General features: G+C 42.3%; 2 protein-coding genes and 1 long non-coding RNA gene across 4 annotated transcripts in view; 2 read left to right on the plus strand and 1 right to left on the minus strand.

The window, feature by feature from the left end:
- Nucleotides 1–178: 178 nt before the first annotated feature.
- ntf4 (neurotrophin 4) lies at nucleotides 179–9,360 on the minus strand. Its single transcript, XM_029438000.1, has 2 exons — nucleotides 8,837–9,360; nucleotides 179–2,351 (listed from the first exon to the last, which is right to left on the minus strand). Exon 2 carries the CDS (start codon nucleotides 2,330–2,332, stop codon nucleotides 941–943), a length of 1,392 nt encoding a protein of 463 aa, XP_029293860.1. The 5' UTR covers nucleotides 2,333–2,351; nucleotides 8,837–9,360; the 3' UTR covers nucleotides 179–940.
- Nucleotides 9,361–9,487: 127 nt separating this feature from the next.
- LOC115011836 (uncharacterized) lies at nucleotides 9,488–11,038 on the plus strand. The gene is made up of 3 exons (XR_003832612.1): nucleotides 9,488–9,562; nucleotides 10,010–10,069; nucleotides 10,920–11,038. It is a non-coding gene; the product is annotated as an uncharacterized LOC115011836 (long non-coding RNA).
- A 36-nt stretch (nucleotides 11,039–11,074) lies between these two features.
- LOC115011834 (excitatory amino acid transporter 2-like) overlaps nucleotides 11,075–19,603 on the plus strand; it is a 38,607-nt gene continuing 30,078 nt past the window's right edge. Inside the window, exons 1-2 of one of the 2 annotated variants that reach the window (XM_029437070.1) lie at nucleotides 11,075–11,426; nucleotides 15,954–16,081. The gene's annotated coding sequence lies outside the window, so the exon portion shown is untranslated. The remainder of the gene's footprint in view (nucleotides 11,427–15,953; nucleotides 16,082–19,603) is intronic. The other variant, XM_029437069.1, reaches the window with a different exon arrangement.

Here is a 19,603-nt window from a genome sequence, read left to right on the forward strand (position 1 = left end):
AGAGCAGAATACTTCTACTATTAAATGCATTTTAAAAAGTTGATGAAACTGCCTCCGAGCTTCAGCAGATTACAGAAGTGAAACTATTTATGATGCATTTTCTTCTCCAAAATAAATCCCAGAGTGCTCTGAGAATTAAATTCTGCATATTTACATCAGTTAAGTGGCGTGACAATAATTGAGCTGAGTACAAAGATCCTTTATTACCACATTTTGGCAGGCAAACTGAACAAACCAGCAGATGGTAAAATTAGCTTGTTTGTTTGTCATGTCATTTACAAACCACATGGTTTTTACATTCATGGACCACATTGAACAAGTTCCACACGGAGATGCTTCCTGCTATAAAACTGTCACATCCTGAGTGAAACTATGCTAAAAAAAGAGTGCCCACGCTGTAGTTTGTCCTGTCACAATCATGGTAATCCATATGGGAGTAGTAAAATGGAGCCTCAGTAGGTGGCGCTCCTTCCTCTCACAACCCGAGCGGCCCAGAGGCTGGAATTATCATCAGACACTGGAGAGACCTACCACTCCATGAAGACTTCTTCTATAAATACACACAGATATACATAGCTGCATACATAAAGGTATACTGGTGTCATATTGTACACATATAAAGGAATATATTAATATCAAAGACATACACATGCTTACATACTAATCAAAAATAACTTAGATTATGAAAGATAAAACCATACAAAAACAGTAAAAATCTCTATATATGACAATTTTCCCTAAGATCTAGTATTGAGGTCTCCTTGTTTTATTCAAAAGTCGTTTGGAGGGAGGGATGGAAGAGAGAGAGAAATAACCAAATCCATCATGTTTAAGGAAGTGCACACAGAAGGATGTCACACAGCTGCTCTGCTCTGTGTCACTTTCTACTCCCCCCCCTCCTCTCTCTCTCTCTCTCTCTCTCGCTCTCTCTCGCTCTCTCTCAGCCTCTCCCCTTCCTCGTCAAGACCTCCCTCCCCACTGCCTGATTGGTTCTGGAAAGCAGCACACAGACGCAGGACGAGTCGATGCGGATCCACCTCCATCCGGTTCTGTTGTTAGCGTCTTTGGTGAGCGCTCTGACGTACGACTGCTTGGCTTTGCACTCACTCACCCACTGTTTTTTATCCACGCCCAAGCAGCCGGCCCCGGCAACGCCCGTCCCGATAGATTTCGGTGCCGCGCCGACCCTCGAGCTGCCAGCATTGCTGAGCTGCTCGGCCTTGCGACATCGAGTCTCAAAAAAGTACTGTTTGAGTGGTCCTGTCTGGGTCTGGATTTCCTGCAAGATGGTGACCTTCTGACCGTGGGAGTCGATGGCGGTCGTCTTGTTATTAACCCAAACATTTTCCGACTCGCACACCGACTTCTCCCCTCTCCTTCTGTCGATCACGTGTGAGCGTTTATCCCTTTTCACAGGATGGGCAACCTCGGTGACTCCGGAAGAGTCTGCCCAACTCAGAGTCGTGCTCCTGTCGATCGCCCGGTCCCCGTGACCCTCAATGTGTCCGTCCATGTCCTCCTGCTCCTCTCCGTCCCTGTCCTCCTCCAGCAGGCCGGTCTCCAACATAAGCAGGAGAGGCGGGTGTTCTGGAGGCGACGGGGAAGGAGAGAACAGGACTCGCGGATGTGCATCCAGAAACATCTGGCCTCCATCTAAGATATTGTCCAGCCCGGTCCCCAGACCCAGCCCTGCCTCCAGGTTCAAGCTTCCCGTCCCGACTGCAGGTGCATCTCTCAGCTTCTCCGAGGGAACAGTTGGTTCTGGTACTCTTTGACCCGGTAGATTAGCAGCAGGACTGACGGCATTATGGGTTTCTGCAGTAGAAACCGACAACAGTCTTTCTGTAGAGTCCTGAAGATTGTCCTTCTTGGAGAAGTCCACAAAACTGGCGTAATCTCGCCTGCTGCTGCTGTCAGCTTTGTAGTCCTTTGGTAGAGAGTTATCCTGGGAGATATCCTCGGTCCTGAGCGTTCCTTCTTCTGTGGGAACATCCACACGGCTTTTGTCATCGCTGCCTGAGTTGCTATTAGATTGATATGTTCCTTGAGTCTCCACTTTGAAGGTGGAAGTCTTTTCTTCAGCGGAGGATTTCACATAATCCTTACGGTTCTGGAGGTTTTGTCTGTTGGTGTGTTGGCTAAGAGCAGCAGCCATGTTGTAGTCCTTTTGCGAGGCATTTCTATGGAAGTTGTAGTCCACAGGCGGAGCAGCGAGGCGAGCAGCCGGGTCATGACGATGCTCTGTCGTCGCTGCGGCGATCCTGGACACGGGGTTGTGAGGGAAGGGCAGGGCCGAGGCAATCACCATGGCAACCAGGGGAAGCCAGTGCATCACTCCCAAGACGTATCAGCTGATGAAACAGAGAGACAATGTAAATTTATACAATGCAAATTGTGGCTTATACAGTTAACCTAAGTACCTCATTTAAGAGGTTTTACTGGCGGCCTGCAGCTTTACGACTCTGAGGTATGGCTTTAAAATCTTGGCAGAACTTTTGGAAAAATAGGACCAAGTACAGCAAGGTCGCCCTCTGCGTCTTCATGTGGGAAGATGGAGCTCAGCTAAGAGCGCTGTAGATTCTGAAAGAGATGACCTTCAAAGGGGAGACACTGACAACCTGGTATGTGAGGAAGTCAGAAACTTTACAGCAAAAGGAAAATCGAGAAGACAAATCTTTAAGGGCATGATGTTTTCCTTTTATTTTCTGTTGTTGAATCTTTTTCTAGGATCCAGGAATCTGGGAATCTCCTTAACACGTGGTTTACCTCAGAGCTAATCTAATCAAATTAGAACAAATCATTCCAGTACTGCTGAAGTATGACACCTGCGCTGTGGGGAGAGTTTGTTTTCATTTGAAAAGATGATGCCTGAATATGATCTAAAACATCTGCCTTGGATTGAAAGACTTTATATAAAGTGATGTGCAATGATCACGATTATAAACACCCTGCCTGCAATAACCTGCATTAAATAAGCTTTGTGCAGCTTGTTATCATAAAAGCATTGGCAGTCGACTTTGTGAAGCAGAAATATGAAACAAATACTGCAGAATCTTTGTAATAAATCCTCTTAGGGCTGAAGTCACCCAGCAGCAGGTGACATTTACACTCTCAGATGTTGAGGATGTTACTAACATGTTATTAAAATGTTATTTTAAGCGTCTTTGAGTACCTTTTAAAAAGCGCTCTATAAATAAAATGTATTATTATTATTAAAAGTGTATTTTATTTACAGCTTATTACATGTTATCTGATGTTCTATAGAGAAAACAAATAATCGGTTAATCGAGACAATAATCAGCAGATTAAGTGATAATGAAAATAATCATTAGTTGCAGCCTTAGTGTATCTAATTAATTTAAATTAATGGAATTAAATTATAGTAAATATTTAACTGAATTATTTTAATAGGAAATGTTTCACTAAAAATATATATTAAAAAAGGTTAAAGCTACGCAATTAAATACAAATTATGACATTTGTTTCAGAGCGAATGATGATCACATTTGTTATCAGATCTGTGTTATTTATAACTCAAAGATACATTAAGGTATGTTACATGGTGACACATGAAAGTCAAATAAAACACTTCCTCTTGTAAGCCAAATGTAAACACTTCTGACGTGCAGGAGACCTTTTAGGTAGTTTGTCATGTCTGACATCATCTGGATGAAACATGACTCATAAGTCGGGTAGAGGTGATTCATTTGTATTTCAAAGGGGGGGGGGGGGGGGGTTCACCTGTGACTAACTGGGGTAATATTCCAGTCACCCGTCCATGTGGCATGTACAGCGGCATGGCATTCAACCAGCACTCAGAAGAGGTGAGCGTCAGTGTAGGCGTTGGTTTCAAAGCAGGGAGGTCACTTGGAAAGAGTTAAAATAGGTGGAATGATCAGAATGTCAGAGATGCAGCTTTACTGGCGAGGCTCCTTCACGGTATCCTCGGGCAGCAGAGAGAGAAAGAAAACGTGTAAAGGCAACAGAAAATAAGTGCGAAGGAGTCACAACCGTGTGTGTATGTGTGTGTTTGCTTGTGGGTGACTTATCAGTGATCATCAGTGAGTGTGTGTGAACAATTGAATGAGCCCTTTTCAGTGACAGGACATGCACTCAGCAGGGCCACACCCTGGACACAAAGCAGACGGCGAGGAGCAACAAGGTTTGGTCGACACATCACTCACGCAGTCACTGCGGGTGCTCAAAGTGCTTGTCATGCGGACGATAAATACCATCAAAGTGCTTTGAGCTTCCTGTCTGTTCAGGCTACTGATCCACGCAGCAGACGTGCCAACAAACCCAGGTGTTTCAGGTGATGAAAGAAAGTTGAATGGTAAACCGGGCTGTAAACACACCCCTCGAACACGGAGAGGCCAGCCAACGGCAGTTAAACAGGTAAACAAAGTGTGTACAGCACACATTCTAGTGACAGCACGCCTGACGCGATAACTGCTTTGGTTGGACGATAAATTGGCCCAGAAATGATGGCGATGAGCGATATGTTTGTCGTTTCAAAGAGCGTTTTTCATTCTTAAGAATATTCAGACATTTGGAATTAATATGGCAAGAAAATATTGAAATATCCTAAATAAATGCAACATTAATAAAATAAAACCACACAACCAAAACAATAAATAATACCGATCTTGGCTCCGTCTGTGCAACACCTGAGTCTTATAGTGGTAGAGAAAAACCTGCTGTTTAAAATGTTAAAATGTTCTTATGCAAACAATAAGGCTGGGCAGTATAGAGATATTATATTGGAATGGTGATACGAAACTAGATATCAACTTATGTTTTGGATAACGTAATAATAATAACAATAATAATAATAACAATAACAATAATAACAATAACAATAACAATAATAATAACAATAACAATAATAATGATAATAATAACAATAATAATAATAACAACAATAATAATAATAATAACAATAATAATAACAATAATAATAATAACATCAATAACAATAATAATAATAATAACAATAACAATAATAATAATAAGTGCCTCTTCCTGGTTTTAAAGGCTGCATTGCAGTAAAGATTTGATCTTATATTATAATTTTTCGAAAATATGATTTTGTAAATATTTTGTGAAAGCACCAATAGTCAACCGTACAATATCGTGATATCTATTTTTCTCCATGTCGCCAAGCTCTAGTAAACAAACACGCATGTAAACACAACGGGCAATATTGAGGTCAGCAAAGAATGATCGAGGTCACGTCCATATATCATACAGTACAATTACAGATTAATACGAGAGTGTAGGCTGAACACCATGCATATGAATGCATTGTATGTTGTACAAATCAGAGATATTTGTGCATTATGTGATGTATTTACTCCTGTGTACATGTACAATTCATAGATCTTTGTTCGGTTAGTTAAACATTATTGAGATCATGTCCATGTATCTCACGATAGGACGATAAGGTAATTATTGTGACAGGCCTGTAGTATATGTGTGAGTGCGTCTTCTGTTGCAGGAGAGCTATATGCTTCTTAAGGGCATTCTTGGAGCACTCCGGCACAACACAAAAGGCCGACAAGCACACTCTCCAAAGTGGTTTCTTTGTAAAACAGCAGCAGCAGCAGCAGCAGCAGCACTTCATCACCATGCTCCATTTGCTACAATGACACGCATCATTTGCGCTCCCTGCAAGGCTAGACGAGGACCACAACGTTCTTCCGCCCTCTGGACCAGACCCAAGCACTCTGAATCCCCCCCCCCACCAGACGAACACACACACACACACACACACACACACACACACACACACACGGAAATCCCAGTCTCTCTAAATCAAAAACCTCACTTAGTAAATAAAACCCCACTCAAGACTACACATTTATGTTAATCCTAATCTCCGTATCTTGAAATACTTCCAAATGAGCACAGGAAGAAAACCCAGAAACCACAGGAGTAGGGCCTAAACAAACAGACCGAAAGCAACGACGTCACCAAGCAAAACTCCACGAATAAACAGAATAAACAGAATAAACTATGACATTAACTGCCTCAGTGGCACCCTGAATTATTTAGCATTGATTGTGACTGTGTATTAATTAAACGGCTGAGAAGCGGCCTGTTTCTTCTTGCTTTATGTGCCTCCATGTTCACGCAGATCCGCCAGAAAGAACTCTTCTCATTGCTCTTCTTGCAATACAGTAACATTCCTATAAGGATATCAGGGATATGAGCTCAGAGGACATTTTTAAGTGACAGCTTGAGACGGATCTATTTCGTTTTGCTTTTAACTAGTCTCTTAACATGCAGTGTTTCTCTCCCTCTGAACCACTAAGTATTACCATTTTATATATTACTGATGTATTTATTTCTTTACTAGTATTACTGATTGTACTTGTTTACGTTTAATGTCACCCTTCTCTGGTTTCTACTAATTGTAAAGCACCTTTTTGTACACCAATGTTGTATAACTGAAGGTATAAGTTATATAAATATTATTAGGGCTGCAACAATTGTTTTAATTTTTCACATATAAATAAATAAATCACAATTTCCTTAAATCTAAAGTGATTTTCTTATTTCTTATTTTATTAACAGTCCAAAACCCGAAACAATTACATTTACTATAATGTATGTGTAAGACGATGGAGAGCAGAAAACACTCACATTATTAAAATGCATTAAAGATTTAAACAAATGTTTTCAATAAATCGATTATGCAAACACTTGCAGATTATTTTTCTAATTGATTAAACGACTTAAATTGAATAAAACTATTATTATCATTACGACTACTTTGTTTTATTACTGAGCCACCTACATAGTAACACGTGAATCCAACCATCTCGTTGTCGCTCAGCTACTCCTCCTCTTCTGAAACACGACAAACATGAACTTGCAGAAAAACAATGAAGGAAAGTGTTTCTTCAGTACATGTGGCGACTGGCAAATTGGTCTGACTTCTGTTTTGAGTGCTGCCAGTGTGAACAACGGGGGTTTAATCCACATGACAGCATGAGTGAAGGAGGAATCAGGGGGAATTATGGTACAGAGACGTCTGGCGGTGAGACCCTCCCCGGGAAACAAAAATGGCATAAAGCAGCCCCACACCTGGCGGTGGCTACTGTGCTGTTAGCCTGTTAACAAAGTAATGCCCCCCCCCCCTCATGCGTGGCTAATGTCAGACACGTCCATCTGACAGAGAGTTAATGCACTCTGTGTTAGTGTTAGGACCAGGCCCCGTCCTAACCTAATCCTGCCTACTTTGAAGTCGACGGGGGTGGAAGATGTCTGCGGAGGCCGGCTGATTGGAGGACAGTTTGCACCTCACATCTTTCAGCAGATTTTGTTTGTCTGACTAAGCGGTCTGAAATGCATCCGAGTGTGACTGTCAGAAACAGTGACAACAGGAGAGGCTGCAGGTAAATGTTTGTCCTTCCTCCCTCTCCCTTTCCCCTTCTCTCTCCCTGGGAGGGTAGAGTAAAAGCCTTGGCCTCACATGTGCTCATTTACAATGCCTTGCTGTCCCACTGTGCAAACAGCCCATTAATTCCAGGTCTGTGATCGTTTCATACCACGCTCAGCCTGCACAGATCCAGCCTGCTCCACTCTAACCGTAGCGCCATAAGAAGCAGCAATCTGTCACATCTCTCTCAAGTCATGTAGATGTGTCTTTCTTTTTCACAAGATGACTGATGTGCAGTAGTGGAATGTAACCAAGTACATTTACTCAAGTACTGTAATTAAGGACAATTTTGAGGTACCTGTACTTAAGTATTTCCATTGTATGCTACTTTATACATTTTAGAGGGAACTATTTTACTCTAAATGTAGAGTACATTAGCCCCTTAGACCCGACAGTATGTGAAAACTTACTTGTTACTTTGCAGATTCAGATAATCAACAAATACATTATGTTGTAATATTTTACATTAAGATAAAACTTTATTGATCCCAGGGGGAAATCCACAAGCTACCCAGCAGCTAAAGCATTTAAAGTAATTAAAATAAGCCCCACCTTTACCAGCTGCACATATTAGTGCATCAATACATTATTCTGAAATAGGTACTGTTTTTAGATGCCAATTCTTTTGTACCTTTACTCAAGTCAAAATTTGAACACATGACTTATAATAAAAGAGTATATTTACATTGTACTTCTTCCACCACTGTATTTGCAGTAATGCAATAACATAGCACACAAGTGTCTTCATCTTTTAAAATGATTACCTGGCATCAGATAGTACAGTGTGATGAAACATTTTGAAACTTAGTGTATAGAGGATGTAATAGTGAATTTTAATATATTCTTAAGCAATATTTCACTAAAAACCTCCCATGGAGCCCTTTCATCTCCTGATCTTTTGATAATATAAATTTAAAGAAATCTGCAGCAGGTTTCTTTCTTATTATTATCTGTATTTGATCTACCTGCGGGTTTGGATTGTGAGTCGGTAGCTCTCACCTGACTGACTGACTGACTGCCAACGAAAACAAAATGTGAAGTACTCTACAACTGCAGGACTGCCATAGAAAATAAGATGTTGAATTGGACAGTGACTGTTCAAGTGAAATGAATGGATAAAATAAGTAAGATATAACATTTAATTCAAGAAATTGAAAAAAAAAAACAGTTGTGTCTGCATGCATGAATGTAGGTAAATAAGTAAATACTGAAAAACATAGCCAAATAAACTGATCTAATTAAATAACTTGGGGTTTCTTACTCAAATGATGTAACTAGTCGTGTATCTAACTGACTGAATACATCAATAACTATAAATCAATAAATATGTACACTGTATAATAATAAAATACTATTTATTTAAGGCCTAGCGTGTATGATTTGGAGACATACCGTTTAGGTGAGATCCGGACCCCGCGTCCTTCCAGCTGACACCACATTGATTATAGAGTCCTGTCGCCAGTTGCTCAACTGGTTTTAAAAAAATAAAATCAACAAACACCTTCGTGCGGAAACTACCAAACTAAAGACAGAACATTTCTTTCTTCTTTTAATAGTCCGTGACATCGCATGTGCCCTCCAAAAATCAGACCAAAAAAAACAAAATAAGGAAAGGAAAGTTAGAAACCAGAAAACTCTCCTGTCCTGGGAGCGCTTCCACTGAAGGGGGGAAAAGGCTAGTTAATAAGCCCAGAAAAGTGTCAAAAATGTAGACGTGCCACAACGTTTAGATATTCCATGAGTTGTTACTCCTCCAAGGCAGATCGGGGGAAATGTTTCTCAGTTCAAATATGTGAACGAAGAAGTGAAGAGGTAAATAAGTTGGCCAAATGTTTTAAGAACTGAACTCCGCCTGAAACGCGTAAAGTCGGACAAACAGTTAAACTAGCTTGAGTTACAATTTCAACTTCCGGTTGTGACTTTCAAAGTAAAACCCGCTTTGAGATATCCGTATTGTGATTGAACGTTTGACTCGCTACCGCGCTTTTATTTTGAAGAGATATAAAAGCAACTTCCGGCGCAACTTCTTCTTCTCCGCTTCGAGATTGACACGACCAATGACTCCGGTTTCTCCTGGGAAGCGCAAAGACAAGTCCAAGTTTTTTTTTTCCTCAGAAGGTTAGTATATGAAAAAAAAAAGAGATCTACAACATTACAACGAGTAACACATGTGGGAGCAGATGTATCCAAAGAGTTGTAATAACATAAAACAATATAACCCAGCGTTAAGTGAGCAAAATTAGCCAAAAAGTCACATTTCTTGCTCGCTAGATTTGATGCATTCAAACAAACATTCATTGAGTGAGTTGTAAAGTCAGACTTCACATGTGCGTGACTGTTTTAGCTTTACCTCCCCCACTTTTTTCTTTTCATCCCCGCCCACAGTTAACAGAAAACAATTTGATGAATTACCAGCAGTGTTGTGTTGGCACGGATTGTAAAAGTGCAAATGATTACAAACAAGTTGTGGTGAAGCTGGATGGCGCAATTCATCAAACGTATGCAGGGTGCAACATAATCTCATTTGGCTCAATCTGAGGATTAACTATCCGAGTCTTCTTTCAGATTGCTTCCTGTTTGCTTGCACCAGATCCTTTTTGGTGTATGTGCCTGGCTCTTTGGCAGGTGAGTGTCTTGCTGAGGAGCACTTTGACAGGATAATTGGAATCTTGATGACCTCATCTTCTGTAATTATTACTTTCATCCTTCATGGCACATCCAGTGTTTTACAAAAAAAGAAATACATATGGCACCACCGATACATGTTTCAACATGGAAATAGGCAAAAATCCTTAATTCTGTGCATACATTTTAACAGGGGTGGTCGTACTGATATGGGGGCCTGAGGCGATTGTTAACATTAGGCCCCCTTATCCCAGCCCTGATCCCCTTCACGCCAACCAGCTGTTATTTACTGTTATGTACTTATATTAAGTACTGCATCCCAGAATAACCTCTTGTTTGAAGCTACAGACAAGACAACCCTTCTAGGTCTTCTACGTATTCTGAAAGGTCATGCTTCCAAAAAGAGAAAATATTTATTGACGCCTCGGGCAAAGAAACAAGAGATTAGTCTTTGGTGTCCTTCCAAATCCGGATATCTTTTAAGTATGGCAACACCTACATTTTTAAACCAGTAATTTCTTCTGTGAACTACATTTACTTTAATGTTTAACATTTTAACAATTTAAAAATTAGATGATGATTTCAGATTTGTTCTGTCGATGTAATATTGTTTGTAAATGTAAGTTCCATATACCTTGTTTTAATACCTTTCCCTGCGTGCACTTAGATCTTTCTTATATGAAACTTTCATGAGTGTTATATGCTACAGTTATTCAGTGTAATTAAAAGTCATAAACACAGTTATTTGTTTTGTATATGTTGGATAGATGAGTGCAGGCGGCTTCGACTCCTCTAAAAGTTGAAAGGATGGAAACAGGAGCTGTTGACTGGCTGCTCTCTCCACTCACAGGTCTTTGGGGGAAAGTCGGCGAAGGCCCAGCGGAGACACAATGGAGGTCTATGGAGGACGCGCAGGCCAACAGACAGTTCAACGGGTCCTCTGAGCAGATAAGTCGTCCCCATACAAACCAGACGAGGGTTCACTGCTATTGACCCGCGAGAACAGCGCGTCCACTGAGCCTCCCCACCTTGAATGGCCTTGTTGAAAAGGAGAGCCGTAAATTGTCGGATGAGCAGAGGGGGTGGGGGGGAGACTCTGCCTCTCCCTCCTCCCGCCTCCCCCTCTCTCACATGCTATCTCTTTCTTTCCTTTACCAAGTAGTGGTTTCCATCTCACCAAACCCCTTTACCCCTGAATGTTTAAAAAGATGAAAGGATAAGGAAAAGAATGGAGACAAAAGAGGAGAGGGTTATGTTACAACCCTGCCCCTGAGAGACTGCTCATGAAAGAGTTCGGGGATGGGAGAGATAGGGACCGGAGAGGAACCACAGAAAGAGAAGAGGATCATGAAAAGAGGTTTTTCAAACTCAAAGCCGCTAAAACGGGTCACTTCTGTATAGAGAGGCAGACTAAAGTGCAGTCTTCACTCAGGGACGGAGACATTTAACACTGTCAATACCCTCAGATGGAGGGGAGCGTTGATGTACTTGCACCCATTGACTGATTGCACAAATACACACGATCACACACACATTTACACACTCTGTCTACTTCAAATCTTTCCGTTTCTCTTAACCATGCCCACCGCACCGCATCACTCGATTTAGATTTGGGAGAAGCTTCCAGCAGATGCTCTTTACCATCAACACATAAACACAGTGCCTGGTGTCTCCCTCGCAGTGTTCCTCCCTCTTGGCATTTAGTGTCAGTCACTCGAAATCCCTGCTACCCTCCCACCATTCTCTCTATCTCCTTCTTTGTCTGAACTTGTCCTGCATGCACTTAGATATTTTCGCCTCAGGGTGCATCAGTGAGAGTTGGAGTCAGAGAAAAAAGAGCAAGAGAAAGTTGTTAGCTTAGTGCGGACAGGAGCGGTCAAATAAAGATGACGATTGAAAAGGCAGGGATGTGTAAATGTCGTCTTCTTGCTCGCTTGCTTTTTTCTCTTTTATACACACACACACACACACACACACACGCACATGCGTGCATTCAGACATGCAAAACTAACTGCAACAATTTCACAATCGAGGACAGAGTAAGAGGTTTTTTTCTTCATACTTTCACATGTCTCATTAAAGTCACCAAAAGCCTTTAAGTCACAATATATTACAGGGAATAACTTAATACTCTACGGCGGTTCTCTTTGTTTCCTTTGGGGTTACGTGTTTTCGACAAACAACACTTGTCATGACCCAAACAGATTTTCACTAAAACAAAACTGATGCTTTTTTTGTTGAGGAACTTGCAAAGCCTTTGGCAACACCACACACCGTGTCTCACATCCTGATATCAGTTTCACTCAAATCATTTTCTGCTGCTCGTGATCCACCTTTTTTAATCCTGACATCTTAAACCAATTCTCATTTCCAGATGTCACATTTACTACCTCCGACTCCTCCGAGGAAGTCTTTTTCCCACATGCAACGCCATCGCACATCAACTTATTGCTTTCGCGTTGGACGTCCTCCTTCGTTTTGAAACTCGGATCTGAGCGTAATTGGAAGGTGGCTATTATGGCAATTACTGCAAATAGCTGAGCTGAGCTGTCAGGGTGAGGCTTACGGTCTGTCTGTCCACAAATGAGCCACCGAGTCAGACGTCAGACCTCAATTACTGATCCTCGACCTCCCGAAGGTACCCGGTGTTTGTCCTGCATCATCTCCTCTTCCATCTTCACGCACATTCATTGCAACTGATTTGTTTTTCATTTTCAATCCTTTCCGCCGTTCCTTCCATCATTCACATCACCTACTGCGCATCACTCCCTCCTCCTTCTTTCCACTAAATTCAAACCTCTCTTTGCTGCACCGCCATTGCTACCATTACCATACACACTGGGGTACGGCTGCATATGTTTCCAATTTCAGGCATAATGCTTCTCTCTGCCCAATCTGACCCAATTAGCCAAAGCCTCCTGGAAATGCCCCAGTCAGCAGCCATGGTGGTAAAGAGGTAAAGGGTCAAAGGTGAGGTCATTCACATGGGGGGTCAGACTCTGATGATTGTGTCACTTCCTGTCTGTCTGTCTGTCTGTCTGTGTGGCTCACAGTCTCTCTTAGAGGCTGCTGGCTGCAGCGCTTTAGTTGCTGTCCAACTTCCCACGGAAATATTTGGCACAGGTGTAGGATTGTGCAGGAAAAGCAACCCAAGCTTGAAATTTAAATTTCACAGTTTACTAAAGGTCAAAGAGGACGAGTGATATGGTCTGGAGCCAGACGACACGTAAACACACAAACAACACACATGCACGCTGAGAAAAGTATGCACACACACACACACACACACACACACACACACACACACACACACACACACACACACACACATGTTCGCTCTGAGGAACAAAACACATGCGCCTACAAGTCTATCCAGCGCAAAAGTGAAATTAGTGTATGGAATGTTTACCTTCGAGAAATGGATTGTGAGAGCGGGGGAATATGAGAGCATCGAAGCTGCAAACCCTCATTAGGGGAATGGAGGACTTATTTAGGTAATTCTGTTTAATGCTTAATGAGAAACAGGTTTGAATGGGTGCAAAATGCAGACGGGCGTTGCGTTGCATTACCTGGCAGTCTGCCCTTTCCAAGCCTGTCTGTTTAGATTTTTTTCTACATGTGTTGTTGGTTCAGAAGCCGGGTCACTGTTAGTTTATAAAAACTGCTTCAGATGCCGCCATGCAGCCGTCGCCCTGCACACACACTCTGCTCGTCTTGTTTACATCATCTGCCCCGCAGATCCCTCTCCTCTTACAGCACCTCGCTCTCTCCCTCCACAGATCACCTCTCAATCACTCGTCCTCGCCTCCTTATCTGTCCCCCCTCGGTGTCTCGTTACGGGACTCCATCCACCTACAGCGGCTACACTTTCATTCACTTGCCACTTGCAGTCTGGATGCCCGTGTATTAGACATGCAGCCTAGATAGTGAATGATCTATTTACAGTTACGTCTTCCTTCTCGGCAACACAATCCTCACCTCCCTCTGCGTTTTTGCACTTATCCACCCCACAGTCCTCTCTCTCGCTCTCCTCCACATCCCCTAACCTCCCCCCCCCCCCTCCTCCAAAAGCCATGTTTTGTTCCTTTTATTTCCAGAGGAAAAATGTTACACATTGTAAACTTTACTCACTGTACAACACCCCGCAGGATTGGATTTCAGAGGCAGACTTTGTGTTTGAACTGCTCTGGCAATTAGTAGAGGATAGACTTACAGCGCACCTACTGCACAATGGAGGCACCGGCCCAATTGTACAAGCCCCTGTTCCCGTCCTGCCCCTCTCCATCTGTCACTCCTTTGGGACTATGTGTGTGTTACAGTGTGTGTGGCTCTGCATGTGCATGGAAGTGTATGTTTGAATTGTACGTATGCGTGCATGTATGTTTGTCATTGTTAGTGCTCGATAATAAACCAACTTTTTCTTATTTTCAATCCCCCTATTTATCATTTATGAGCGGTATTTAAAATATTGTTAAAAGTAGTTCACAGCCCAGTATAGTGTAGTTATAAGTAGAGTTGGGTGTTGAGAACTAGTTCCAAAATTCCAAAGTATTCATTAAGAAACAACTCTACTTCACACAGTCTATGGTCTGGCCGTGCGCCATCACTCCTGCTCTGTTTAGTCAACAGCAAACAGCTGTTGATGCATCCACTCTCTCACTAAAACCTAATAGAAAAATGTGAATGTGAAGCATAATGTGACCCCCTCAAAGAATCGGAATCATTAAGAACCGCAGTCGTAATCGTTAAAATCCAAACGATACCCAAACGTAGTTATAAGCAGAGTCAAAGTGTTAATTAATGTATTTGCCAACAAATATACATTTAAGTGTGTTATAAACCATTTATAAAATGTTTATATACTGCTTTATTATTGTTAAATAGGGAGACTTAACGTGGAGAGAGAGGGAGAGAGAGAGAGGGAGAGAGAGGGAGAGAGAGGAGAGGAGAGAGAGGAGAGAGAGAGAGAGAGAGAGAGAGAGAGAGAGAGAGAGAGAGAGAGAGAGAGAGAGAGAGAGACACACACACACACAGAGAGAGAGGGAGAGAGAGAGAGAGAGAGAGACACAGAGACAGAGCATCCTTTGAGACTGAGAGCCAACAGCTACAAAGCCTGAAATAAGGAAAGAATAAGCAATAGAAAGTTAAAGATGAGTTTTAAGTTTGGATTAAAAGGCCTCAGGAGAGTCCAACTGTCGGTTGTCAGAGCAAAGTCACGTTGTTACACAACTCTGTATGTGACAGTTGAGAAGCTACGCTCATAAATCAATCCCTGCTTCCTCATGAAGCCCAATCATAGGCTGGCATTCTTCCCGAGACAGCAGAGTGTGTCCCCAGTATGACAAACTCCTCAACTTCTTTCTACATTTCTTTCAGATTCTGTGTATTGATGGTGTCTGGCTTCATGGAAAGAGCTCGACCCATGTATGTACAGTATGTAGCATGGGCCTCAGTAGACATCGAGGCCTCACTGACTGACACTGATATCTGTCAAAGGATCCCTCAGACGGAGGCTACTGTGCAGATTTCTCTACTCAGTGCAGAGTCATAGCGCCCTCCTGTGGAAGGGAGTTTGATCATGACCCCCCCCCCTCCACCATGTCTGCTGGATATCCCAAACTCCCTCCCTGTCGAGAGATACTTTCTGCATACAAACACATTTCTTGAATCCTTTTAGACTCGTTTTCTTGTCTTTCTCCCGTCCTGCTCGCCGTGATCATCACTGACAACAAACAGTTAAAGACAATACAGAGAGACCTGTGATGGAGAGGAAGTGAATAAGGGACAAAAGGAAGGGGGGAGGGATGGGAGGAGAGTGAGGGTGAGATGGGGTTGGGGGGGCTCAGAACACCAAGCTGTTGTATTAATCTGCACATTTTTTCAGATGACGCAAAGACTGTGACTTTGCCTCCCGTCCCCTCTCCCTCTGCATCTCCACATCCCTCCTCTCTTCCGTGCGTGTCTCTCCCGATGCCTCGCTCTTGTCGGATGGGAGACAGCGACACACAGCAGGTAAGCCCAGTTGCCTCCTGGTGGTCACCCCCCCCCCCCCCCACCTCTGAGCGTGCTCATTCATCACAGCTGATACATGCAGAGGATTTGGATCATTCGTCACCTTTGACAGCGCTGTTTCGATTAGTTTGGTCTCTGAATGGCTCTCTTTGATTGTTTGGGGCTCAATAAGTTGTGATTATTGGAAATATTTTAGTTTGCAGTGATTTTGATTATGTGTTAAGTTATTGGTGTTGACTTTGCAAAGTTACCTGTTGACTTAAATCTGCTCTGTGAACATGAGGGGGCCTGTAATATCTTATTAGTTATCAGCTTTGTTTCAGCACGCTGTCTGCTTTAAGGAGTTACCAAGGCGTCTGTTGGCCAAATGAGAAGATGGATTTACTGTACGGAGGAAATGAGCTGTGTGAAATTCATCCCTGCTGGAGAGAGGAGTGATAGAGAAAGAAAGAAAGAAAGAAAGAAAGAAAGAAAGAAAGAAAGAAAGAAGAAAGAAGGGGAGCGAGAGGAGAAAGTTTATAAATAGCAGAGCTTTGCGAGGGTGAAGAGAGCAGATGTGATAGACAGTCTGTGCTTAAGGAGTTCAAACAACAGATTAATACACTCAGATTATCGTCCGAGAGGGGGGGGGGGGTGTGCTGGAAATTTGTGGACACACACATGCAGAGTAAAATCACACACAAACATGCGCACAAGTGTTTTCTCTCATTCGCGCTCAAATACTGACGATCAGATGTGATTTGCTGCTTTTCACTGTTTCATATCATCAATCATACACACATGTACAGTATTTAATGCTACATGTTAGGATTAGTTGATCAATTTAATATGAACCAAAAAGGTTTTGATAATTGATTGTTTGAAATGAAATGAGAGGAAAGAGGACCTTTTTAAAGATGCCACATTGAGCTCTTGAAGTTGTGATGAGCATTTTTTAATTGATCAATAATGAAAATAATTAATTGCAAAGCTAAATCCTTTGAAGCTTGCAGTGATAAAAACCAAAGGGTAGGACAGACTGATGTGATCCAGACCAGACCAATTTGTGTCGTCTGTAAACACGAGTGAGAAACCTTTGTTCGCTGAAAGGGTTGAGTTTAACAGCATTCATCAAATCTGTGTTTGATACTGAATTTGAATTATAAAAATACCTCGTAAGGCGGTAAAGCATGCCAAGTGAGGACACGTACTGACCCACGTGTGGTCACATCCAACCACTGATGCACCGAGTGGACTCCACATCTGACCTTCACTAAGAGGGTTATTACACACAGTTTACCGCCCTGCTGCAGTGATCTGCTAAAGCCATGCACCAGACACGTGTTGGATGGCAGTTGTGCATATGTTGAAGGAATTATGTGCCGCTCTGCTTTGAAGTGTGTGTGTGTGTGTGTGTGTGTGTGTGTGTGTGTGTGTGTGTGTGTGTGTGTGTGTGTGTGTGTGTGCGTGTGCGTTTGATATATTGATATTTATATGTGTGTTTCTGCAAGGAGAGATTTCTCGTGCGTAACAAAAAACGAGAGCATTTGCTAAGAGACTTTTTTAGATTTCAGAATATTTAACCGACGTAGAACCTGATGAGTAAGAAACCTGCAGAGGAACTAAACCCTCCACACAGCACGCTGAACTGGAGACAGCAGCAGCTGGTAAATGCCAGGATGCATGCTAAAATAAAAAAGTGCATTATTGATTCAAAAGTAGGCGTCTCCCCTCATTTGTTGCACACAATGCATTCATTTAAATGTATTGCATACTGATACAGTTTTGGTACGGATAACCACACACATGAACTCTCACATGTCGAGCTGCAGTGACCATCCTCATCTCCCTCTGCTGAACAAGGGGAGGATCAGGGGGGGTGGGGGATTATATCTCCATCCCTTTGCAAAGCTCACACCAAACAATCAACCCTTGGAAATAATCCTCAGAGACACACAGTTACAAACACACACATACACAAATAGGGATGAATTTGAAACAATATGTGTCAATACACACACATGTAGACTTAGAGAGAATCTGCATGTGTCGTCTCCTCAGGGAAACCACTCCATTGGTTTGTATACTGTAATAGTTCCACTAATTTCATGTCCTCTAATAGTGGCTAAACTCTCTATAATCATAGCATTGTATTTAGGTTCTAACTCTAACAATAATTTACTTTTTCCATTAATCGTTTGATTATTTAGTCTATGAAATGCCAAGAAATGGAGAAAAATGGTCGTCATAGCTCCCAAGAGCCCAAAGTGACGTCTTTAAATGTGAGTTCACGATGATATATGACACAAAGACATGCAGCAAGTCATCCCTTCCCACTATTGTTCTTGGGAAATGACTAAAATAATTGCATGCTTTTGTTAAAAGTAGATCTATAATTCTGCAGCATGCATTAAATACTTCAAGCTTGATGAACATTAGACCACAAATGTATATTAATCGCTGTAACTATATATATATATATATATATATATATATATATATATATATATATATATATATATATTCTCTGTTGATCTCTATCACAGCTATTGAAACTTACTGTAACATCTAAGTTGAGATCAGAGGCCGGGAGGGCGAGGGAGGGGGGAGGTATAGCTGTATGTATAGACAACGTGCATCTGCTTTATCTCTTCAATCGACATCAGTGATTCGCTGGTGACCTGGTTGGATCATTTATGTGGATATAAGGGGGCGGGGGGCGGGTGGGGGGTTAACACTGTCAAGCCTGTGTCAGCCGCACTGAAGCAAGTACTGAGGTTAGTTAGTCGTGTTCTGCTCTGATGGTATGTGCACCTTCAACTTCAGCAGCTTGGGCTCATTTGCTGTAATCAAAGCCTGCTCTTCTGGGAGATTAACTCATTCTGTCATCAGTGACCCGTCTCTCTGGAAACCATGACGATTAAGAAGATGTGTCGTAAGTACATGACTGCATGTGGAGACTGATTGTGATGGTTGTCACGCACCGCGAAGGTCACCATCACACATCTGATGGACTACAAGAGTATTTACATTGAGGACCCTGATGTTTATCCAGTCTGCTTCACTTGGAGAGTCACTGTGTCCGCGGCTGTATCTGGTCCATGAGAGCGTGTAAACAGCTACGCCACCACTAGCAAACCAGCAGGAGTTACTTCCTCGTTTCTTTGACTCACTTTGAAGTCCCTCTACCTTCAGCTCGCATCACTAACATGTGTTTACAAAGCTCTCTCTGAGAGTACCAGGCTTCCCTTCAAAGGGAAAAAAGCCTTCTGGTCCGCAGCCTACCTGGCAGAGGAACAACACCTGTGTCATGTTGCTGGACAAACAGTCTGAACCCGCTGACTTGTATTGCTCTGTTTAATTAGGGATGCTAAGCTATAATATGATGTAACAGGCATGTCTATTGCCAATTGTCCCTCTTTAGGCTGATCAGCATCTGTTTCCTGTGTACCTATAAACTCAAGGGAAACATTAGAAACTTAAGAGTCAAATTCAACCCTAGAAGGTTGTAAATACTTGGTTTTCCTCAGAACAGAGCCACCA

The sequence above is a fragment of the Cottoperca gobio genome, chromosome 8 (assembly GCF_900634415.1).
Source record: "Cottoperca gobio chromosome 8, fCotGob3.1, whole genome shotgun sequence".
Lineage (NCBI taxonomy): Eukaryota > Metazoa > Chordata > Actinopteri > Perciformes > Bovichtidae > Cottoperca > Cottoperca gobio.